General features: G+C 40.9%; 2 protein-coding genes across 3 annotated transcripts in view; both read right to left on the reverse strand.

Annotated features, from left to right (window-relative positions):
• AQR (aquarius intron-binding spliceosomal factor) overlaps positions 1-5,248 on the reverse strand; it is a 118,092-nt gene extending 112,844 nt beyond the window's left edge. The window contains exons 1-2 of the mRNA XM_011992691.1: positions 4,948-5,248; positions 1,147-1,203 (exon numbers count right to left, since the gene is read on the reverse strand). Of these exons, the coding sequence (XP_011848081.1) occupies positions 1,147-1,203; positions 4,948-5,022 (132 nt within the window). The 5' untranslated portion in view covers positions 5,023-5,248. The remainder of the gene's footprint in view (positions 1-1,146; positions 1,204-4,947) is intronic.
• An 11,049-nt stretch (positions 5,249-16,297) lies between these two features.
• On the reverse strand, positions 16,298-23,798 carry ZNF770 (zinc finger protein 770). 2 transcript variants are annotated; one of them, XM_011992692.1, is made up of 3 exons: positions 23,597-23,798; positions 23,034-23,150; positions 16,298-18,983 (listed from the first exon to the last, which is right to left on the reverse strand). In XM_011992692.1, the coding sequence occupies exon 3, from the start codon at positions 18,925-18,927 to the stop codon at positions 16,855-16,857; it is 2,073 nt and encodes a 690-aa protein (XP_011848082.1). In that variant the 5' UTR covers positions 18,928-18,983; positions 23,034-23,150; positions 23,597-23,798; the 3' UTR covers positions 16,298-16,854. The 2 variants fall into 2 exon arrangements, with proteins under 2 accessions (XP_011848082.1, XP_011848084.1); XM_011992694.1 differs by lacking the exon at positions 23,034-23,150 and having other exon boundaries at positions 23,597-23,706.
• Between the last annotated feature and the right edge of the window lie 1,560 nt (positions 23,799-25,358).

The raw sequence follows: 25,358 nt of genomic DNA on the forward strand, positions 1-25,358 counted from the left end.
AAAAAAAAAAAAAAAATGATTACTGGCAAAACATATACTCATAAGAATTTAAGTTCAAATAAAGAAATTTTGGGTAAAAATTTCAGTTTTACCAACAGTGCCTAAAGCATCACCATTAAATTTATAATGGCAGAGCTTAAGAGTCTTCATTACTTGTTGAATGGTATACAATATGTCAATATCTGTTTCATTTAAAGACCTCACTCTCTTTAAGAGACAGGGTCTCATTCTGTTTTCCAGGCTGGAGTGCAGTGGCCTGATTACAGTTCACTTCAGCCTCAAACTCCTGGGCTCAGTGAGTCATCCTTCCACTTCAGCTTCCAGCAACTGAGACTACATGTAGGAGTCACCTCACCAAGTCAATTTTTTAATTTTTTTTGTAGAGGCAAGATCTCACTACTGTCCAGTCTAGTCTCAAACTCCTGGCTTCAGGTGATCTTCCTTCGTTAGCCTCCCAAAGCACTAGGATTACAGGCATAAGCCACCACACCTGGTCTTAGACCTCTCTTTAAGAACCTATTTGAATGAGAATTAACCCTATATTTGGGAATTTGTCGTATTATTTGTTCTAAATTGCTTCAGTTGGACTTATTCAATTGAATAAGTTCAATTCCCTTATTGAATATTACTGGACTTCAGTTATTACACTATACAACTCCTGCTTCTTCCATCTTTATTATAGACCTTTACCTCATTCACCACTCTAAAAACAAGATAACACAACAGATTTAATCCTAAATGAACTATCAAAAACTTGTACCAAAATTTCTGTACATTTACAAAGATATTTATTACATGATCCTTTATAATAATGATAAATTAAAAACAATCTAAGAATCTATAAACAGAAAAACAGTTAAGTAAATTATACACACACACTTTTTTTTTTAAGGTTTAAAGAAAATACAACAAAACGGTAAGAGAGGTTATCTCTGGGTAGTGATTATTTTCTTATGGTGTAGTTTCTATGTCTTCCAAATTTCCTAACATAAATAATTGCTAAGTTTGATAAGCAAAAAATTGCATTTTTTGTAGATTCTTAGGTTGTTTTTAATTTTTAAAAAATTATGGAAAGCTTTTGTTGAAATAACCCTTTAAAAGGAGTGTAACTTCTTAAGAATTATGTTGCAAGCCCAAAATACTTACCTTTATATCAAAAGGTGATTTCTTCTTGATGTGGGGAGCCCAGTATTTACACGCTAACTGCAAAAGTAAATAGTATAAACAGTAAGTCACAAACTCATGCCATTGTAGAGCTGGAAGACAGATCATTTAGTGATAAGCTGTTTCTTAACAAGGCCCTACTGGGCACTGGGGGACAGAGTAAATCTGAAGGGACTATACAGGCATACAGGCCAGTTGGCATCCTTGACCCCAAACCACTAAATGCCAGTAATGCTTTGCACTACAACATGCCATTGTGATTTAAACAAACAAAAAAATCCTCTCCAACCACCCCTAGGGAAACAATACAGCTCAGTTAATAACCACAGAGCCAAACATCTTCAGCCTACCAATAAGGAAACCCTGGTCTAGAAAAAATAAGTGACCTGCCCAAGATTACAGTTGGTTAATAGTTGAGCAAGTATTACAAATGATATTCAAAATCTTCATGAATACTTTCTAAAATAATGAGCCTTTAAATGATTAGTTCACACCCATAACAAAATCTTAAAAAAAAAATTGTAGTCTATCAGCTGGTTATTACAGAGAATATAAGAGTTAGCATATTAGCCAGGCGCAATGGCTCACGCCTGTAATCCCAGCACTTTGGGAGGTTGAGGCAGGTGGATCACGAGGTCTGGAGTTCAAGACCAGCCTGTCCAACATAGTGAAACCCTGTCTCTACTAAAAATTCAAAAATTAGCTGGGTGTGGTGGCACACACCTGTAATCCCAGCTACTCAGGAGGCTGAGGCAGAAGAATCACTTGAAAGCAAGAGGTGGAGGTTGCAGTGAGCCAAGATTGCACCATTGCACTCCAGCCTGGGCAGGCGACAGAGCGAGATTCTGTCTCAAAAAAAAACAAACTTGGCCGGGCACGGTAGCTCAAGCCTGTAATCCCAGCACTTTGGGAGGCCGAGGTGGGCGGATCACGAGGTCAGGAGATGGAGACCATCCTGGCTAACACGGTGAAACTCCGTCTCTACTAAAAAATACAAAAAACTAGCCAGGCGAGGTGGCGGGTGCCTGTAGTCCCAGCTACTCGGGAGGCTGAGGCAGGAGAATGGCGTAAACCCGGGAGGCGGAGCTTGCAGTGAGCTGAGATCTGGGCACTGCACTCCAGCCTGGGCGACAGAGCGAGACTCCGTCTCAAAAAAAAAAAAAAACTTAAATTAAAAAAAAAAAAGGGCTGGCATATTTCAGCAGATTAGGCTTTACCTGTAAACTGTGAAATTTAAACAAATATATAACTCTCTCTACATATTTAAAGAAACAGCATAGTCTTACTCATAGGGTTTTATTTTAAAACCCAATTATAATCTCTTTAAAAATAGAAAACTGGCAAGCACAAAGACTCAATATATTTATAAAAAGGTGACGGCAGTATCTGGCATATCAGAGGCACTCACAAAGTCTGATGGATAAATGGATGGACAAATGAAGCAAAATCTGAAATGTTACTTCTGTGAGGCTGTCCTCAACACTACCTGATGGCGACAATTGCTTTTTCATCTTCATTTTGTATATAACCCTTTATAATCTTACCTTTCTACATTATAAATATTTGATTGCTTATCCAACTTTCCTTCTCACTTAATTGGAATACTTAAGAAATGGGACCTGTTTTCTTTGCTTTCATAGCTCAGCGATAAACTGCACAAACAACACACTTAAAGAGCCTCCCAAGCAGTTAGGACACTGGCCCTGAGGAATAGCCTCTAAAAATATTACAGTAACTTCCTACTTAAATGACACCTTCCAGCCAGGTGTGGTGGCTCACGCCTGTAATCTCAGCAATCTGGGAGGCCGAGGCGGGTGGATCACCTGAGGTCAGGAGTTCAAGACCAGCCTTGCCAATATGGTAAAACCCCATCTCTACTAAAAATACAAAAATTAGCCGGGCGTGGTGGTTGTGTACCTATAATCTCAGCTACTCGGGAGGCTGAGGCAGGAGAACCACTTGAACCTGGGAGGCGGAGATTGCAGTGAGCCAACACCAAGCCACTGCACTCCAGCCTGGGCAACAGAGCAAGACTCCATCTCAAAAATAAATAAATAAATAACACCTTCCCAAATTACCAATCACTCTCCAACTCAATAGAAAATCTTCACCTCACCCCCAGTTATTCTGGGGAGGATCTTGGTTCATTGCAACCTCCGCCTTCCGGGTTCAAGCAATTCTCTAGCCTCAGTCTCCTGAGAAGCTGGGATTACAGGCATGCGCCACCACGCCTGGATAATTCTGTATTTTTAGCAGAGATGGGGTTTCTCCATGTTGGTCAGGCTGGTCTCAAACTCTGACCGCAGGTGATCCACCTGCCTCGGCCTCCCAAAGTGTTGGTATTACAGGCATGAGCCACCGTGCCCAGTTGAAGATTTTAAGGACAGTCAGCCTTAGTGTAGTTCCCTGTAGTCCCAGCTACAAGGGAGGCTGAGGTGGGAGGATCACTTGAGCCCGGGCAACATAGTGAGACCCTATCTTGAAAGAAGAAAAGGAAGGAAAGGAAGGGAGAGATTTTAAGAAGGCAAGTGATATGATGAGATTTGCACTTGTATAAAATCACTCGGAAAGCAACATGAAGAATGGGCTAGAGGAGAGCAAGAAGAAGAACAATATAACAGATTAGGATCCCTTCGTCCAGGCAAAAAACAATGGCAACCAGGCTTAGGGTGACAGAGATGTAGAACACCAGATAGATTCCAAAGATACTCAGAATGTAGAAATGTAGGGATTAAGGGAGGATTCAAAATTTCTCCCTAGGCTTCTGCCCTGACAAATCTGTTGAGACAAGGAATAAAGAATAAAGAAGCAGGTGGGCATGATAACTTCTACACTGAACTACTTACGCTCTTATGCAATTCGCAAATAAAGAGTAAGAATGAGGAATGATGCTGACAACCACAGGACTGTGTTTCCCTATCCAAAGCCAACTGTGGCTCACAATGCAAGATAGTAAACAGATTCTAAATGAACGCTCTCCAACTACAGAATCACTCTCTTCTTAAATGGGTCTATTTGGAGGTGTCTTGTCAGTTTCTCATAGCTGCTCAAAAACTCAGGACACTCTACGGACCAGGAAAAAGCCTACTCCTACTTGAAGAGGCAGTCCAGCATCACTCTGCTGCGAAGGCTGCTTGACAGTCTCAGATAGATTGGGGTGTTCCCTCCTCTCTGAATCAATTGCTCCTGAGGCAAACTCCAATACAGCAAAACTCATAGAGTAGTTTTCTTTTTATGTGTCTTTTTTTTTTTTGAGACGGAGTCTCGCTCTGTCGCCCAGGCTGGGGTGCAGTGGCCGGATCTCAGCTCACTGCAAGCTCCGCCTCCCGGGTTTACGACATTCTCCTGCCTCAGCCTCCCGAGTAGCTGGGGTTACAGGCGCCGCCACCTCGCCCGGCTAGGTTTTTTGTATTTTTAAGTAGAGACGGGGTTTCACCGTGTTAGCCAGGATGGTCTCGATCTCCTGACCTCGTGATCCGCCCGTCTCGGCCTCCCAAAGTGCCGGGATTACAGGCTTGAGCCACCGCGCCCGGCCTATGTGTCTTTCTTAGGCCATGAACCCCTCAGGCCAGGGCAACCCATCCACCACGGTATGCCCAGCACCTGGCGTAGCTGCCGGCACGGAGCTGATACTCAGCAAAAAAGACTTCTGTGAATGAATTAACAAACGAACGCCTCCTCCGTGCTCCTAGTCCTGGGAAAAAAAAAAAAAACCCACCACCAGGCCTCGGGGCCACGACGTCCTTACCCCCTCACACATACACCAGACTCGCCCGAGCTCACCTGGGTCACGAACTCCGCGTTAATCTGGGACACCGTAGGGGCCACGATCTTCTTGGGCTGTGCAGGGGCTGCCATGGCAGCACTCTCCCCTCCACTCCGGTGGAAACGAAAGGACCGCCCTGGGCAGCGGCAAGCCTGGTCCACTTCACCTAAGTTACGGCCGGCGCGCTTAACTCCGCGCTGAACAAACGTTGCGCGCCGGATATCCTCGGGCTTCAGAGTCCCATAGGGAACCCGTACTACAGCCCAAGCGTTCCCCGGGAAGCGGAATGGCGTGTAGCCGGAAGTTCATGCAGGCGTTGGGGCTGAGCTAGCGAGCCAAAAGCTTTGACCTCCTCTGTACGCGCCCTCTAGCGGGCGGCAGAGAGAAGACACCCCGCTGGCGGGATTAGGAGGGCAAGGCAGGGACCCGGTGGATGGTGTTGGATGGGGTTTCTCGTGGTTAGTGAGGAGCGGCGTGTGCGGTGAATGAGAATTTAGTTTTTTTTCAACCCCGAAGAAAAAACAAAACAAAACAAACAAACAACAACAACAAAAAAACAGCCTGGGAATATGGGCTGGTTTTTAACTGCCCTTAACAGTGTTGTAGTTTAGTTTTGTTTTTCTTGAGACGGCGTTTCGCTCTTGTTGCCCGGGCTGGAGTGCAGTGGCGCAATCTCGGCTCACTGCAACCTCCGCCTCCCGGGTTCAAGCGATTCTCCTGCCTCAGCCTCCCGAGTTGCTGGGATTACAGGGATTACAGGCATGCGCCACCACACCCGGCTAATTTTTGTATTTTTAGTAGAGATGGGGTTTCTCTATGTTGGTCAGGCTGGTCTCGAACTCCCCGACCTCAGGTGATCCACCTGCCTCGGCCTCCCAAAGGGCTGGGATTACAGGCCTTAACAGTTTTATGGCGGTAAAAATTGACATACCATAACCCAGCCGGGCGCGGTGGCTCATGCCTGTAATCCCAGCATTTTGGGAGGCTGAAGCTGGCCGATTGCCTGAGGTCAGGAATTCGAGACCAACCTCGCTAACATGGTGAAACCCCGTCTCTACTAAAAAATACAAAAAAATTAGCCGGGCATGGTGGCGCTCGCCTGTAGTCCCAGCTACTCGGATTCAGGAGAATCGCTTGAAGCAGGGAGGCAGAGGTTGCAGTGAGCCAAGATTGTGCCATTGCACTCCAGCCTGGTGACAGAGCGAGACTCGTCTCAAAAAACAAAAATAAAATAATAATAAAAATAATTGACATACAATAACCCACACATATTTAGGTTGTAAAATTTGATGCGTTTTGACATGAACATACATTTGTGAAACTGTTGCCAAAATCATGATAATGAGCCCCTAAAAATTTCCTCGTGCACTTTTGCAATCTGTACCTTTCACTATTCCCACCCACTTTCCAGGCAACCACTGATCTGCTTTCTGTCACCATAGTTTGCTTTTCGTGAAATTTTATATAAATGAAATAATACAGTGCATGCCTTCTTTCACTCAACGAAATGATTCTGAGACGGATTCATGTTGTTGCATGTATCAGTAGTTCATTCCTTTTTTATTGCTTAACATTCGTTCCATTTTACTGGCATACCACAGTTTGATAAACTATTCATCTGCTGATAGACATCTGAGTTGTTCCAAGTTCTTAGTTATTACAAATAAAGCTGCTATGAGCATTTGTGTATAAGTCTTCATATGGACATATACTTCCTTTGCTCTTAAATACCTAGGAATGAAATATTTGGGTTATACGATAGGTATGTTTTTTTGTTTGTTTGTTTTGAGACGGAGTCTCACTCTGTCGCCCAGGTTGGAGTGCAATGGCGTGATCTCGGCTCACTGCAACCTCTGCCTCCTGGGATCAAGAGATTCTCCTGCCTTAGGCTCCTAAGTAGCTGGGATTATGGGCGCACACCACCACACCCCGCTAGTTTTTGTATTTTTAGTAGAGACGGGGTTTCACCATGTTGGTCAGGCTGGTCTTGAACTCCTAAGCTGGTGATCTGCCTGCTTCGACCTCCCAAAGTGCTGGGATTACAGGCATGAGCCACCGCGCCCAGCAGATGTATGTTTAAGTTTTTTAGAAACTGCCTTCTTTCTGAAGTAGTACTATTTTACGTTCACATCAGGAGCATACAATTCTAGTTTCTTCTCCACCTCATCAACACTTAATATGGACAGTTTTTTTTAACTTTTTTTTGTTTGAGATGGAGTCTCGCTCTGTCTGCCAGACTGGAGTGCAGTGGCGCGATTTCGGCTCACTGCAAGCTCCGCTTCCCGGGTTCACGCCATTCTCCTGCCTCAGCCTTCCGAGTAGCTGGGACTACAGGCGCCGCCACCATGCCCAGCTAATTTTTTGTATTTTTAGTAGAGATGGGGTTTCACCGTGTTAGCCAGGATGGTCTCGATCTCCTGACCTCGTGATCCGTCTGCCTCGGCCTCCTAAAGTGCTGGGATTACAGGTGTGAGCCACCGCGCCCGGATTTTTAACTTTTATTTTAAGTTCAGGGGGACATGTGCAGGATGTGCAGGTTTGTTACACAGGTAAAGGTGTGTCACAGGGGTTCATTGTACAGATTATTTCATCACTCAGGCGTTAAGCCCAGTATACATTAGATATTTTTTCTGATCCTCTCCCTCTACCCACTCAACCCTCCAGTAGGCCCCAGTGGGCATTGTTCCCCTCCATGTGAATATGGACAATCTTTTAATTTTAGTCTTTATTTATTTATATATTTATTTTGAGATGGAGTCTCACTCTGTCACCCAGGCTGGAGTGCAGTGGCCCGATCCCAGCACACTGCAACCTCCAACTCCCAGGTTCAAGCAATTCTCCTGTCTCAGCCTCCCGAATAGCTGGGATTACAGGCGCACGCCACCACACCCAGCTAATTTTTGTGTGTGTGTGTTTTTTTTTTTTTAGTAGAGACGGGGTTTCACCAGGTTAGCCAGGATGGTCTTGATCTCCTGACCTCGTGATCCGCCCGTCTCGGCCTCCCAAAGTGCTGGGATTACAGGCATGAGCCACTGGGGGCACCCAGCCCCTAATTTTAGTCATTTTAATAGGTGTGTGATATATTTCATTGTGACTTTCATTTGCATTTCCCTAATGACTAATTGAGCATCTCTCCATGTGCTTATTTGCTATTCATATATCTTCTTTGGGGAAGCCTCTATTCATATTTTTTGCCCTTTTTTAAATTGAATAACTTGGTTTCTTATTACTGAGTTTGAATGCACACCCCTACCATTCCCAAATCCATACATAAATTAAACATGTGTCTCTGGTTAAACTCTCCCTGGATGAACACATGCAAGAAACTGATAACACTAGTGTTTCCAAGAAGGAGGAACTGTGGGGAGGGGACAACAGGAAGGAGAGAAAAGTTATTTTATATTTTATACCCTTTTATAACTTTAGAATTTTGTAATATATATGACATGTTCAAAAATAAACAATGTAAGCTGGGTGCAGTGGCTCACGCCTGTAATCCCAGCACTTTGGGAGGCCGAGACTGGCGGATAACAAGGTCAGGAGATTTAGACCATCCTGGCTAACACAGTGAAACCCTGTCTCTACTAAAAATACAAAAAATTAGCCAGGCAGGGTGGCACGTGCCTGTAGTCCCATCTGCTCGGGAGTCTCAGGCAGGAGAATCAGTTGAACTGGGGAGGCGGAGGTTGTGGTGATCCGAGATCTGGCCACTGCGCTCCAGCCTGGGCAACAGAGCAAGACTCTGTCTCAAAAAAATAAAAATAAAAAAAAAACGTAAAAAAATAAACAGCGTGGGCCACGTGCAGTGGCTCATGCCTGTAATCCCAGTATTTTGGGAGGCTGAGGTAGGTGGATCATCTGAGGTCAGGAGTTCGAGACCAGCCTGGCCAACATGGTGAAACTCCATCTCCACAAAAAATACAAAAACTTGCTGGGCATGGTGGTGTACACCTGTAATCCCAGCTACTCAGGAGGCTGAGGCAGGAGCATCACTTGAACCCAGAAGGCAGAGGTTGCAGTGAGCAGTGATTGCGCCATTGCACTCCAGCCTGGGCAACAAGAGTGAAACTCCATCTCAAAACAACAACAAAAAAACAATAATAAAAACAAAAATAAGACAGTGTGAAGGTAAAAGCAAAGGCCTGCAGGAGTGGAGATTAAATATGAAGTCCTTTTTACCCCTATATGTTATTGTGTAAAGTTTGTTTAGAGTGCTAGTGATTAAAATTTGCATAATCACAATTTTAAATGTAACAGAGTTTGAATGTATAATATCTACTGACATTTTATTTATAAACACAGTGTCTATAAAACAGGAAAAATAAGATTCTGATAGCTTTTATGATGAATCTTGACATGTAACATTTTGACCAGCAAAAACCACCTGGACTGTATTTCTATACTATGCTGTAGTTACAGCACAGATAAAGCCACAGAAACAGGTCATGCAGGGCTGTCAGAAGTCAGCAATAAGGCTTGACATGTTGAAAGCCTTGAAACCTAGGGAGAGGAAGCTCTCTTCCACAATAACCATTGTGGAAGACAATGGGAAACCACTGATTGTAAATCTATTTTTGGAAGATGACTTCTGAGTGGTATGTCAAATGGGTTGGTGCAGGTACTATGGGGATGGGAATATCAGCTAGGAGACTACTGCAAATCTAAAGCTAAAATAAAAAGGACTAAATATGGGTTCTGACAGTCGAAGTGAAAAGGAAGGAATAAATACAGAAGACACTGGAAAGACAGAAAAAAAGATATTATCTTTAGTAGTTGAAAGAATAGTGGAAGCATAAAGCACAATAGAGAAGACAGAGGGTAGAGTAGGTTTTAAAAGGAAAAATTATTCCTTTATATAGAGAGACAGTCGGAGGTAGCAGTGAGACAGGTGATAATAAAGTTTATTTTCCAATTTATATGTTTATTAAATTCACAAAGTATCTCATGATTTTATGGCCAAGAGAATATTAGGGGCCGGGTGTGGTGGCTCACACCTGTAAACCCAGCAGATGGCGCACCTGAGGTCAGAAGTTCAAGACCAGCCTGTCCAAAGTGGTGAAACCCTGTCTCTAATTAAATACAAAAATTAGCTGGGCGTGGTGACGCAAAAATTAGCTGGGCGTGGTGACGCACACCTGTAATCCCAGCTACTCAGGAGGCTGAGGCACGAGAATTGCTTGAACCTAGGAGGCAGAGATTGCAGTGAGCCAAGATCGCACCACTGCACCCTAGACTGGGTGACACAGCGAGACTTAATCTCCAAAAAAAAAAAAATTAAACCAATAAGCTACAGATCACATGTAGCTTTCTACTGATCTAACACGTAAATGGTTCTAATTTATAATACCTAGCAGATTTATGACAAAATGTAGTATCATAATACCTCCCCTCCCCCTTGCTGTCATCTCTATTTTTCTTATCAACTTATCTTAGCTAAGTTTCTGACTGATGGTTTTGGACATTCTAAAATTATGTATATTTTATGGTTTTCTCTTTACAAGCTTTCTACAATGTGTTTTGTAGACAGAAAGCAAAGGAACCAGGGAGTCTAGAAAGAAGGGTTTCAAATGACAAGATTGTCACTAGTGTCAAATGCTTCAAAGAAATCTGAAAGAACAAGAATTTCAAAAAGACCATGAGCTTGGCAATTAGGAGACCATTGGTGACCATTATTAATTGGGATATGTTGTAAGAAAATCTACTTCTAAATTGGCTTAACAATAAGTAAAATCTAGAGGTAATAAAATCTATAGGGGTGATAAGTTAGGCTTCAGGCAGTTGAATCAGGTTTCCAGCTCCATTTCTCTGTGATTCTTTTCTTTGTCCCCCTACCCCATTCCCTCTGTGTTTTGACTTCATCACCAGATGAGTGTCCCTTATGGTACCAAAATGGAGGGAACTTCTTCTGTACACCCATTAGTCCTTCCTGAATCACTAAAGTAAGTACATGGTTTTGCTCTGATAGAATTAACTTAGGTCAGTGCTCATCCCCAAGGCAATTACTCTGGCTTAGACCTGGGTTACCTATTTCTGAACAGTCATCATGGCAAGGGAGATGTGAGTATTCTGACAGCCTTAGACTGATCACGACCCATAGCTGAGCTGCAACTAGGTCGGTCTAACCCTGACTACTTGGCTGATATGCAGTGAAGGGAGAAGGAGATGTGGTTACAACCAACAATGACCACTACAATAGCCACTGAGAGAGCAACTCCCAAAGGATGGTGAAGAAAACATGTATTCAATAATAAAGGGCTAAGAAGTTAGTGAGTGAAAAGGCCATGAAGGAAGTAGACAGAAGATAAATTTGCAATAGTTCTCGCCATAAAAGAAAAAAAGTTAATTGTGACAGTATCTAGAATAATAAAACTAAAGTTGTTTGTCCCCACAAACACACCTTTTTAAGCTAGGTACAGGGAACAACACGGATTGCTTAACCATTCATTTCTCTTTCTAAACACAACTTCAAATTTGACCAGTATCCATATCACTCCCTGGAAACCATGTGCTTAAAAGAAAGGTGAATTCCAGCCCCAGTTCCAGGTTATCCTTATCAGTGATTGGTTCAGAAATGTGGGCCGGGCATGGTGGCTCACACCTGTAATCCCAGCACTTTAGAAGGCTGAGGCTGGTGGATCACTTGAGGTCAGGAGTTTGAGACCAGCTTGGCCAACATGATGAAACCCCATCTCTACTAGAAATACAAAAATTAGCCGGGTGTGCTGGCACGAAACTGTAATCCCAGCTACTCAGGGAGGCTGAGGCAGGAGAACAGCTTGAACCCGGGAGGCAGAGGTTGCAGTGAGCAGAGATCGCACCACTGCACTCCAGCCTGCAAAACAAAGTGAGATTCCATCTCAAAAACAAAAAACAAAACAACAAACAAACAAAACTGTGTTTTGTGAAGCAATTCTGGCAGATGAGAGAGGAAAGTTTTGCTGTAGGCTTTTGGGAAAGTTGTCCCTTGGTCTTGTGAGAGTTTCTAGCTCTCTCACTCACTATCTGCCATGCCCTACCCCTTGTGAAAGGAGCATGAGGTATTGACTACAAAGCATCCTAAAACCACAGGAAAATAGCCATGCCATTGTGAAAGGCAGAGCAGACAGAAGGAAGCACAATCAATTCAACAATGTGATTCAACAACTCTTAAGCTTATTTATTCACTAGACTTTCAAGTCATGTAAGCCAATTAAGATCCTTATTGCTAAAGGAGTTTGAGTCAGGTATTCTGTCACTTGCAGCCAAAAGCACCATTACTGAATAAGGAACCCAGGAAATTGTTTTCAGACAGAGGGGAAATAACAACTGGAGAGAGAAAAACTAGATACCAGAAAAAGGTACTATTAAGTTCCCGGAAGTGGGCAAGAAAAAAATCTAGCTTCAGAAAGGTGAAGGAACATTATTAAGAGACAGACGACGAGAAACAGAGAAAAGATAAAGTTTTGAGTGAAGACAAGTTTAGAGACGCCATGTTGGACAGGCTTTGATCACAACACAGTAGAAGGCAAACTCATCCTCTGGAAGGATCTAAGGGAAATTGTGGATTTAAGGAAAACATAAAACGTTGTTAATAATTGCTCCATTCATTAATTTCTTCCTTCATACATTCAACATATATTTGAGAACCTAATGTTTGCAACAGTATTAAGCCTTCTCCATAAGTGATATAGACTCATTCTGTTGCTTTCCAGAAGCATGTACTTCAAGTGGATCTCAGAGTATAGTCTCACAACAGCTAACCTTAGTCACTAAATGCAAATTTCGGGGTCCTAAAAGACCTGAATCAGGAACTCTGAGGATGCAGCCCAGCAATCTATGCTTTTAACAAGCCCAATTCACACTAAAGTTTGAAAACCACTAGTTTCTAGTGGAAGATCAACAGAGTTATAAACAAAAATTAAGGGGGAATACAAGGGATGGAGAACTTGGGTAAATCAGAGAGGCTCCCGGAGGTAGTATTTAAGCTCAAACTTCAAAGAACAAATAGATTGCCAATTTAGATGCAAAATATTACATGTTCTATATTTCATGTAATACTATTATACTACTTTTCAGTTACATTTCCTTTTTTCTCTTACTGCTAATAGAATTCCCTTAATAGAAATAGCCCTTAAATTTTAAGCCCTTCTAACTGGCAATAAGGAGAAATCTGAACAAGCTAGGAATTAAATGTTCCTTCCCTGTAGCTCCAAAAAAGCAGACACCATTCTGCATCATAAAACAGTACTTGGCAAATGTTATTTCTAACAAAGATTCTTGTAAAAGATTTCAAAGACTGTTGCTGCATCCTAAAAATATAATTCTAATTGGTTGTCTTATATAACATTTACATTGAAATCTGTGTTCTCCGCAAGTCAGTTTTAAGCACTTTTGTTTTCCCCCATAATCATGAAAAAAAGGAAAAGGAATGAAACTTGACTCAGCTAAATTTCTTCTTTGAACAGATTGTGAGTCTGTTTCTAATTTAAGTTGACATAAGACAGACACGATGGAAAGCAAAAAGAATAACAGTACTAGTATGTATTGGAGAAACTAATTCTATATATATATATTTTTGTTTTTGTTTTTTGTTTTTTGTTTTTCTGAAGAGATGATCTTGCTCTGTCACCCAGGCTTGGAAGGCTGGAGTGCAGGGACATGATGATAGCTCACTTTAAATAACTTCCAATTCTTGGGCTCAAGCAATCCTCCCGCCTCTGTGTCCTGAGGGCAGCTGAGACCACAGACGTGTGCCACCACCTCACCTGGCTTTAAAAAAAAATTTTTTTAGAGACAGGAGTCTTGCTTTGTTGACTGTCTCAAACTCCTGGCTTCAAGCAATCCTCCCACCTCGGCCTCCCAAAGTGCCGTGATTACAGGCTTGAGCCACTGTGCCCAGCCCCTGATTCTGTATTTGCTTAGTACAAATCTGAAGAGAAAGGCCAAAAAGGAGGATAAACAGATAAACAGGTAGATCATACAACATATAATGGAGTTAACATTCTTTTGTAGGTGATAGGGAGCTGTCAAAGAGATTTTTTTTTCCACAGAAGGGAACAGCATGGAAATGTAACATGAACAGGAGGGTAAATGATTAAATATCCATGCAAATCTGGTGTAGAAGGCAGATTGGAGTGGACCCACAAAAGTATCTGACAATCAATCAGTACCTTGGCTCCAATATTATGTAATTTCCCCCCCTCCCCGAAAAAAAAAACCAAAACCACCAAACTGTGTAACTTGAAACTTTATTTTTAAGGTATTCTGAAAATTTTTCAAGAATTTTAACCACCACCTACTTCCCTTAAACACACACATTTTTATCTTATAATTATAACCCCTACTGCAGTACAAAACAAGAAACAATAATTCTACTAAGTTAGCCAGCCAATCAAACTACTTCAGTAAATAATCACACTACAGCCTGGAATCACTCAAACAAAAAATTCTTCTAGTTCTCTTTAAAGATATTTATCGTTTATTTTTTCATGAAACCAAAGTAATTGATTCAACAATACTAACAGTTCTAGCATGCAACAAACCATCTACTATCTAATGTTTAATCTTAACATGTATATTTTCATTCCTATAAAGTTTCCATAAGAAGCTTGCAACGATCATAAAGGTAAATAAGTACAGTTGTCCCTTGGTATCCATGGGGTATTGGTTCCCAGACCGCCCCCTCAACCCATAGATACCAAAAATCCAAGTATACTCAAGTCCCTTACATAAAATGACATATTTGTATATAACCAACGCACATCCTCCTGTATACTTTATCTCTAGACTAATACCTAATGCAGTGTAAATGCTATTTAAATAACTGTTATACTGTATTTTTATTTGTATTATTTTTATATTTTTTTTAATATTTTTGATCTGCAATTGGTTTAATCCACAGATGCAGAGTACATGGATACAGAGGGCCAACTGTGTTTTGTTACAGGTACTTCAAATAGCACTACAGTACATCTTTGACAAAATTTTTACAATATTCCAACTTTCAATATGAAACAGCTTAAAAAGGCATGGGTCAAAAATAAAGTATAGTAGTATCACTTACGCAAATAAAGTCTCATAATCATACAAGCACAACACTGTTAGGACTCTCCCTGTTTAGGTTGGGAAAAACATTATATAAAACATTTCCTTCAAATAAAATACATAAATTGCTTACAAAAATGCCAAAATCAATAATTTCAAACATATTAAGGAGAAAACCTTGAACATTATTGGAAAATATAAACTAGTTATTCCTTGCTTTTGTGTAACAGATGAGTTCTTGTAAAGTTTTGTGTAAAGCAAATTCTGTAAACCATTATCTTGCTTGCACTGGAGGAACATATCTCAAGGAAACCTAAGAGAAAGTGTTCTTTAAAGCATGTGATTCTCCTCTGTTTTTTCTGGATGTCTGTATCTACATAATAAACAGGCACACTTCTACATCATTGGGCATTTTACTCAGACTGTCATGTTTCATCTCTGTAAATTAAACCAAAGTTACTTAAAAATTACCTGTGGTAAAAGAAGCAAGCAGATCACCCCCACCTATTATCCCTCCCGCCTCCCCCTGTCAAAAGAAAGTTCTCAGATTATGATGCAAAATTTACAATTGCTCATTTATCCACATTCTCAATAGAGGATTTTCCACTATATTTAAGTATGGTAGGATAATTACCCACCTGTTCCTTTTTTCAGCTTAGAAACATAACGGTTCATTCCTTTTATTGCTAGAGAATGTCATTCCTGAAGATTTTATAAACAAAGGCAAATGTGAAGGACAATCTGTCATTATGAAGTGAAGTCCTTTGTACTAAAGAATATTTCCCAAATCATAACAGTTCTATTTGAAATGATACCCACAACTCTACAAGCATCTTATCCCTCTACAGGAATGACTACCTTATTAATTAAAATAAAAATTTAACAAGGATCAAAATAAAATTCTTTAGCAATAGACTCTTGCAAAAATAAAAACTAAAACTAGACCTAGTCATTGCCATTTGATCAAACTTATAACAGGCTTAAATAATAGAACCACTCCATTAAAGAGGCATAAAAAGAAAAGTTTACTAAAATAAATGTAAAAGTCTTATGGAGATGAAGATCTCTAGAATAGTCTTAAGTCTATGACTACTGCTATCATTAATGAGCAAATAAATGACTTGAAATTATTCCTCTGAAAAGATAAAACTCATACGTATTATGAAAAAGACTATGGCACTTAGAAAATATTCCTGGTAAGTAAACATGGTAAATGTATATAGATGCATTCTAGCCTCTTGCCTACTTTTAAATTATTTTAAGATGGCACTAGCTGGGAGGAAAAAAAAAAAAGTCCTCATCACCTGAAGGTGAAATTATCACATAGTCCCAAAAATAGCTTTGAAAAGACCAATGAAAATACTACTATAATTTTCTCATCCATTTTCACCTAGTGCCTCTGTAGTTTTTTAAGTTTACAAAAAAAAAAAAAAAAAAATTCCAATGCAATTTGAGCCACATGTGGACAAAATTATGCTTTCATATGAAATGTAAACTAAATCAAATATAACCGGGCTATGTGCTGCAGCTAAAAGCCAAGTTTTGCCTCTCAGTGAGATGGCATGTCTTAAGGAATAATTCCTTTAAAAAATGAATGAGGCTACATTATTTGTACAGCATCATGGATTTATATTTTTCAATACAGCCAAAGCATATGTTTACAATATTAAAATGACTACTTTATAGCATCAAATCATGTTCTTGCCTCTAAAAATTAATTTGGCTGTTTCTAAAATACTGTATTAATTTTCTATGTATTTTACCTCCTTACTATGCAAGACAAGCAAATGCCTTGAAACCATTCAGTTTAATGCAGGCCTTTCAATAAAAATGCATTTTAAATAATACAGGCTTTAAAAATAAGATCACCAGAGACCACAATTGTTAGTGGTTGCAACAGTTTACATAACCGAATCTAAGGCAACCACTTTCCCTTGCGGTCGTTCTTTAAAGTGAGTAAGTTGATGTCTCTTCCAGTGAGGAGCCTGTCTGAATGTTTTGCCACAAACTGAGCATTCAAATGGTTTCTGCCCTGCATGAATCAGGTAGTGTCTTTCCAGTTTAGATGGAGATCGGAAACTTTTAGCACAAACACTGCATCGGTACAGGAAGACATCATTTTTCTCCTGATTCTCTGAATAACTGCTGAAAGGATTGCTTTGCTCTGATTCTAAAAGTACATTAGGAAGACAGGCTTGCCCGGTGCTACCAGGAATAAAATCCTGTGACTCTGCCTTAACTCCTGACATTTGATCTGACTCTGAGACCTCATATTTTTGAACACCAGGAGCCTGACATTGTTGGGAAGCATTATAGTTAACATTATTACCTGGATTCGAAAGATTGTTGAAGTTTCCAAAATCTACTTGGCAAAGAGATGCATAAGGACTCTTTTCATTATGAGTCTGTTCATGTCTTTTTAAGTGAGCTGACTGTCTAAAAGATTTCCCACAAATATTACAGCCAAAGGGCCTCTGTCCAGTATGAATTAAATAGTGTCTTTTTAGTTTGGATATAGAAGGAAATACTTTCTCACATTTGTCACAAGGACATATCTTATGTCTAGTACGTATGTTCTCCCTTGGAACTGAAAAACCACACTGAAGTACCTCACAGTTATTAAAGAATTCCTCACCTGATGAACCACAGATTGACAAGTCTTTCTTATTCACTGAATTATCAATGCTTAATATGTTTTCTGTGGTAAGGATGCCTTTCAAATTTTTTCCCATACTTTGCCAAGAAAACGGCAAAGTCAATGTTTTCTTCTTTCTATTGCCAATTGTTTTATATGTTCCATGTTTGCCAAGAGAACCCACAAATGTTCTCTGGGTTTGTTCAGAGCTCTGCTCACCAGAAATAAGATCACAATTTCTCAAGAAACTCTTTTTAAATACTTTTTTCTCAGATTGAAAGTTAACAAATTTTTTACTCCTAGCACGTTTAAGCTTGGCCAAGATTTTTTTAACAATGGTTTTATAGTTGTAGCTTCTTTTGAACCTGCTTGGAATTTTGCCACCTCTAGCAGGAAAACAGCTGTGTTCATTGAGAATCTGCTCTGATTCAAAACACTTTTCACACTTTGGACATTGAAAAGGGACAATATAAATTGAGTGGACATCAAGTGGATTATTCTCCTCAGATTCACCAATCTCACCATTTTCAAAACCACCCTGATTTGCATTTAACTTATTAGGCAGGGGGCGAGATTCTGTACGCCTCTTCTTTAATAAAAGAGCCCGAAAAACCTTATTCCTGGTATGGATTTGTTTATGCTTCAGAAGTTTGCTTTGAATCTTAAATCCTTTTTGACAAAAACAACATTGAAAAGGTCTTTCTTCTGAATGTGTAAGTTGGTGGATTTTTAAGTGAGTTGACTGTCGAAAAGATTTAGTGCACAAGACACATTTAAAAGGCCTCTGACCAGTATGAGTAAGTACATGCCTATCAAGTTTTGACTGTGATGGAAACATCTTGCCACAGATTGTACATGCATGAATATTCTTTCTTCTTTTCATGCTATACATGGGATCGGACTTAGAGCACGGGTGTAAGGCCCATCTTTCCTCTGTGGTAAAAGTATTATACACTCCATACATTGACTTTTCTTGCTTGGCCTCCAACAATCTTCTGACCTGTTTAACATTATTCTGATAGGTTTCATTGTGAAGTTGTTGGTGCTTCACAAATGTCTTCAGATTTTTAAAGTGGCGCTGACAAATACTACATTTAAAAGGCAGACTATGAGTTAGTTGATGCCTCTCCAGATGAACTAGTTGTCTAAAGGTTTTATGACACACATCACATTCAAATGGCTTTTGACCAGTATGAATGAGATAGTGCCTAGCTAATTTTGATGGTGTTTCAAAGTGCTTAAAGCAAATATTGCAAACATATGGCCTGTTTCTAGGTAGTTTGTTGGCTACCACACACTGTTTAATCTTTAGCATTTTTAAATTGTTTTCAGCCATCATATTCTTCAGTGATATACTCTGATGAGCTCCATAGTGTTCTTAAATTCCACAGATGTCTAAAAATTAAAGAAAAAAATGTATTAATTTAAAAATTATTTATCCATATGAAAAGTAACTTAAGTTGTTCTTTGGCTGAAGATATTAAAGGCAAAGGAGAATCTGGACTTAGTGTTTACAAGTTAATAATCATTTTAAATAATACTTTAAAATAATAAAACTAATTTTACACATACAGAGATATGAGTCTTTAAAAGAAATATCTAAAAATCAATACAATTTTAAGCTATTTTTCTAATTGAGATGCTACATTAAATGGGGACTAGGGTGAATTTATTAACATTAAATAGATATTTTAATTCCAATTTTCCTATTTCATTATTTGGTAGATTTGCCAGTATTTAGTTGCTATCATTTTAAAAAATGGGCTAGAAAGGTAACAAATTAAAACATAATACTAAAAATAAGAACTTGCATTCAATTATAGTACATTGTAAATATGCTCTTAGAACAGAACATCTGACTTATCATAGTTGGATTTCTTAGCCACAGATTTAACATGACTTATTCTCAATTACTTCTTTAGACCAACAAGGACAGTGTGGACTAGGAGTAAATTCACAGAAGACCTGGGTTCTAGTCCTGGATTTGCCATTATATGATCTTGGTGGTAGGAAGAAGGAAATACAGAGTTCTCATCTGTAAAATGGGGAAAAGGTCTCCTGGACGGTCTACCACCACAAACTGTTGTCAAAAATCAATGGAGATAATGCATATGAATGTGCTAAAAAACTGTGAAGCAATACATAAATCTAAGGAACTATTTAACTCAATGCTAATCAAATTTTAAAATGTTATCCTTATCTTCTTAGTAATATTTTAAAGAGTTTCTCACTAAGAAATAAACCCACTGACTAAATTTACAGATTTTAAAAATTTCTCACCTGGCACAGTGGCTCACACCTGTAATCCTGCACTTTGGGAGGCTGAGGCTGGTGGATCACCTGAGGTCAGGAATTTGAGACCAGCCTGGCCAACATGGTGAAACCCCATCTCTAGTAATAATACAAAAATTAGCCAGGTGTGGTAGTGCACACTCGTAATCCCAGCAACTCGGGAGGCTGAGGCAGGAGAATCACTTGAACCCAGGAGGCGGAGGTTACAGTGAGCCGAGATCGTGCCATTGCAATCCAGCCTGGGTGAGAATCCATCTCAAAGAAAAAAAAATTCTCCTTTTCACTTTCTTGTGAAATTCCCAAAAGACAAGCATGGAGATAACAAGATCAACAAATTGGTTACTTATATAGCTATCTATGACTAAGTAATTGAAAGCTGAGTGTGCTTTACCCATCAGGCAATATAGTAAAAGGGTCATTTTGGTCTTAAGCGTTAATATAAAGATTTAAAAAATTGGCCCAGTGCAGTGGCTCACACCTGTAATACCAGCACTTCGGGAGGCCAAAGCAGGGAGATCACATGAGGTCAGGAGTTTACAACCAGCCTAAACGTGGTGAAACCCTGTCTCGACTAAAAATACAAAAATTAGCCAGGCGTCGTAGTACACATCTGTAACTCCAGCTACTTGGGAGGCTGTAACACAAGAATCGCTTGAACCGGGGAGGCAGAGGTTGCAGTGAGCCAAGATTGCACCACTGCACTCCAGCTTGGGCAACAGTGAGACTCTGTCTCAAAAAAAAAAAAGAAAAAAAAATTTAGCAAGCACTTTCATAACTATCTTATGCACTGTCCTCTATCAGAGAAGCTAATTTTCTTCTCGTTATTAGTCTACTATGGCATTGCCCTTAAATAAAGGAGTCAGAGATTTAAAAAAAAAAAAAAAAAAGTAAAAAGCTGTGCTAGCACTTTCAATATAATGTATCTTCTGGATCAGAGAGTTCTAAGTCTGGAGTTCTTTTGTAAGCTGATCTGGCAAACATCCAACAAGTATGGTGCTACTATCTTCTCCTAGAAGATACCCTCAATCCCAAATCACAAACATACCCACTGTGGTTCTTTAGCAATATGAACCAGAAACAGAATAAAAAAAAAATTACTGAACAAATATCTTTATTATAGTGTTTTTCAAACTGCAGGATATTACTCATTAATGGATTGTGAATTCAACTTAGCAGATCATGATCAGCACTTTGTTATTTAAAATAAGAGTGGAGGCTGGCATAGTGGCTCATGCCTGTAATCCCAGCACTTTGGGAGGCTGAGGCGGGGGATCACCTGAGATCAGGAGTTCGAGGCCAGCCTGGCCAACGTGGTGAAACCCTGTCTCTAATAAAAATACAAAAACTAGCCAAGTGTGGTGGTACATGCCTGTAATCCCAGCTACTTGGGAGGCTGAGTCAGAAGAATTGCTTGAACCCAGGAGACGGAGGTTGCAGTGAGTCGCCAAGATCGCACCACTGCACTCTATCCTGGGCGACAGAGTGGGACTCCATCTCACAAAACAATTTTTAAATCAATAAATACAAATAGGGGATAAATAAAAGTGGAAAGTATCAGACTGCATACTATATAGCAAGGATAAATATTGTTTCATGAAACTTCTGTAGGAAGAAGTAAAAAAGTTTATGAAAGCCGTTCCTAACATGCCTCTTCATACTAGACAGAGGAACCTACAACAAATCAACTACTTTATTCAAAGTGGCCAAGTAATCTATTCAGGTGAGAAAGATAGGGGCCCATAGGATGAGACAAGATTACTAAAGAAAGCAAGTGTCTGGTTTTCTTCACTTGACCCTATTATTCCAAAACATTTATCTTAAATAGAAATCATCTAATTACAGGCCAAATAGAAAATGCCACACAAATCCACGCAAAATAAAATAATCTGACTGTAAGCCAGTATAGTAGTAAAATATACCATATAACCCAGATATCAGTGTTAACCAACAATCAACTGTTGGTGCTATGAACATCCATTTTCAGTAGCTTGAATTACAGAAATTACAGGTGAACAAGCTCCAAAATCTCTAAACATGCCGATACAGAGCAACAGTCATGATAATTAAAATTAAGTCATGAATCCAGTGAACTGCAAAGAACTTGGCAGCAATTAGGTGCCAAGGTAGTCAACCAGGACAATGAGCCAAACCAAAAGTAATCAAGCCTTTATTCACTTACTGTGACAGTGCAAGCAAGTGGTAAAAAGAGGCACTGGCTCCCCAGTGGTCCATTAAATACAAGGACACTGGGTGAGGGTCAGTTGATGCAGCGCATATGAGGTAATCCTCTCACTGAAGAGGAGCCCCTAACAAAAATCTCCTGCCTCTTATGGAACGTTAGAATAGGAAATGGGTGGAAGGTCTAAGAGTGAAAGAAGCTGGGTCAAAAACGGAGAAAAGTGTCTTAGCCATGGTCCTTCCTAGGAGGGCCACTAAATGGAGGTACCCAGGCCAGGAAAGAAGTTACGGGATTTGCATATCTAGCAGGAGGGGCAGGGCGAGTCCTTGACTGCAACCCCCTCCAGAAAGCTGCAATGCACTGGCCCATATCGAGCCTGGTGTGGGAGGGCAGCTTGGCCCTTGAGGCCAGTCAGGCAAAGCCTGGTAATTGTCCAATGTCAGGACTGAATGATCACACAGAGGATTTTGGTCTGGAGCCAGATTCAATTCCTTTTGTATGTTTCTTCTTTTAATAAATGCTTTCGTGGAACACGCCTAAAAGAAAAAAAAAAAATCACACACCACAACCACCTCTGATTAAAACAGGGATTGGCTACCTAGAGCTCCTGTACCAAAAAGGATCATCCATTGTTAGCAGTAAGATTGGATAACTGTTGTCACTTGCCTCCCACCACGTGGAAAAGCACTTACTGGGAGCCCTAGATTGTTAGAACCATTAGAGGCAAGTGGTGATCGTATCTCCTATTTATGAGAGTCAGCTTAGGGATCCTCACCTCACGCACTCATGGAGCTCCAAATCCCATTTCAACCGATTTTTTGTTGTTGTTGGTAACATAAAAATAAAAAAGACTGTAATTTTACTTATGTTAAACTGAAATAAAAGAATAGATCTGCTCAGCAGTTCAATTCAGAACTTATCCTGACAAGAACAAGATATTCTACGTGAAGACTGTAAAAACTGTAAAAACTGACCTCAGTAATATCCAATGTTGCCTCAAGGCTGAAAGCCTGTTGATTTTCTTGTCTTGACTAGTACCATTAAAACGATGTGAGGATTTCACGAAAGTAAGCGAACAAGAAATGAAAGACCTAAGAGAAACACACACAACTTTCAGTGGGGGAATAATCTCCGGCGGCTGCTTCTGCCCCACTCGCCCCGGGCCCATTCTCTTGGCCTTGAACCCTCACCTCTCCCTCCCAGTGGACTACACCGGACAAAGGACACTGACACACACAGCCCTCGTTCTAAGGGCCCACAACCAATAATAAGCACTTAATGGTCGAGTCGAGTCCAGAAACCACAAAATCCCACGCCAGGAAAGGAAGGGCAAGGGTAAAAACTGCTTTGGCTGCAGCCAGGATGAAAACGCCACATGTGATACAACCCACAGCAAGAAAGAAAAAAAAAAATTCCTCTGCGCCTTCCTCTCAGATTTCTCCTCCGCGTGAGACGCACTCAATAGGTGGGGAAGTGAGAAAGCAAAAGGAGCTCAGGAACTGAGGTTGTGGAGCCCCCGTTCTGGGTCCCCAGGCACCTTGGCGGAATTGAGGCAGGTCCGACCCTCCCTGGGGGTCGCTCCACTTCTCAGTCGGGTTTCTGAAGTCCTCCCCAGGCATCTGGAGCTGGCGAGGGCCCGGGAGGCACGCACCTCAGGCCCAGGTGCCGCGAAGGCAGCGCGCGCACGTCCGCAGGGCCGGCGCGGCAACGGGCTGAGCGCGCAGGCGCGGCGCTCCGGCGCGCCCAGGGACAAGGTCCGGCTGGAAACAAACTCCCCCAAATTTCAGGGCCTTTGTCGCCTCCGCGCGGCCCGCCGGTCCCCAGGGGACTGGGACTCCAGAGACGCACCCCCAACCCCACCGCCATTCACCCTGTCATTGCGGGGGAGAGAACAGAAGAATAAAGACGGGTACATTTTCCATCTCACCTCTAAACCTCGGTTAGGAAAACGCTGTAGCCCGGACTAGTGGGCTCAAGGGCCGACTGGAAAAGGGCGAGTCAGCGTTCAAAGCCGAGTCGGGGCAGCCCTCTTTAACGCAGAGGGCCGGGGATAAGAAGACGACAATGTATTCGGGGCCCTCTGGGCTAGGGCTGTCCTCAGCACTTTGTACATTGCCAAAGTAAATAGAACGTAGAGGTCAAGCGCAGGCGCTTTGTGGGCAGACGTGACCGAGCTCCACTCGCGACTCCTCTAATGGCGTGCCCGCTGCGGACCTCTTTAGCCCCGCCTCAATCATTCAGTATGTTTTGGTTGTCCACAGTGTACGAAGCCCTGTTCTCACAATTAGATAAAATGAGTGTGAAGTGCTCAACTTAATTCCTAGTGTAGTAAGCCTTCAAAGAACTATAATCATTATTAATTACTCATATTGAATACAACTTTATGAAATGATAGGATCTCATTTTAAGATAAGGAAAATGAGGCTATCAGAGACATTAAGGAACTTAATGTCACACAGTTAATAAACGATAGAGGTGCGATTTGAACACAGGTAGCCTAATACTAGAGCTACATTTATAACTCTCTGCTGCTTCCCAAGTTACAGATATTTCAGCATTTTATGTAGTTACAATTGAAGACCAAATATACAGTTACAGACAGGTGGCACGTTATTGCTGAATAAGATGCTAAGGTATCTACCAAAGATTTTAAGTGCAAAAGGCATTAGAGAAGAATTTATTGTGGATTTTTTGCAGGTTCTGATTGTAATTGTCTCACCTTGAGAAAGGAGGAAATGAAAGTAGATTATCGGGCATACTTTTAAAACTCTAAACAACTTTTTGCATTACTTTCTGAGGACCATCAGCAACAAAAATCAATGGTTTCTAATGTTGGTATATTTTCATCTACCAAAAAAATAAAAGCAAATGAGCCAACAAAAAGTCTCTGTTTTGGATGTGTTAGCATGAGGAAATGGCGAATAGGAAATGAGCTTTTACTTCTCCTGTAGGAACCCTGAAGGAGTCAGATTTGGAAGGGGTTGAAGTCTGCTTCCAACAGAAGCCGGGGTGGAGAAGGGAAAGGAAAGACTTCTGGTGTCCTAAATGCTAATCCCAAAGTGGAGATGCTGTTTGTCCAGATAACCCTTGTAAATCTGCTCCATCCTGCAGCTACTCCTGGGAAACTTAGTCAAATAATGCAAACAATTGCATCCATCATCAGTCACATCAGCCTTAGAAGGTATATCCATATCATGAGAGAACACTACCTGAAATTGGGGACCACTGGAGGGTGAGATTCCTTCTTTATCCATTACCTGCAAAACAAATTGGCCTTTGCACGGAGAGTCTGAATGTGG

This window comes from Mandrillus leucophaeus, unplaced genomic scaffold (assembly GCF_000951045.1).
Source record: "Mandrillus leucophaeus isolate KB7577 unplaced genomic scaffold, Mleu.le_1.0 Scaffold417, whole genome shotgun sequence".
NCBI classification, from domain to species: domain Eukaryota; kingdom Metazoa; phylum Chordata; class Mammalia; order Primates; family Cercopithecidae; genus Mandrillus; species Mandrillus leucophaeus.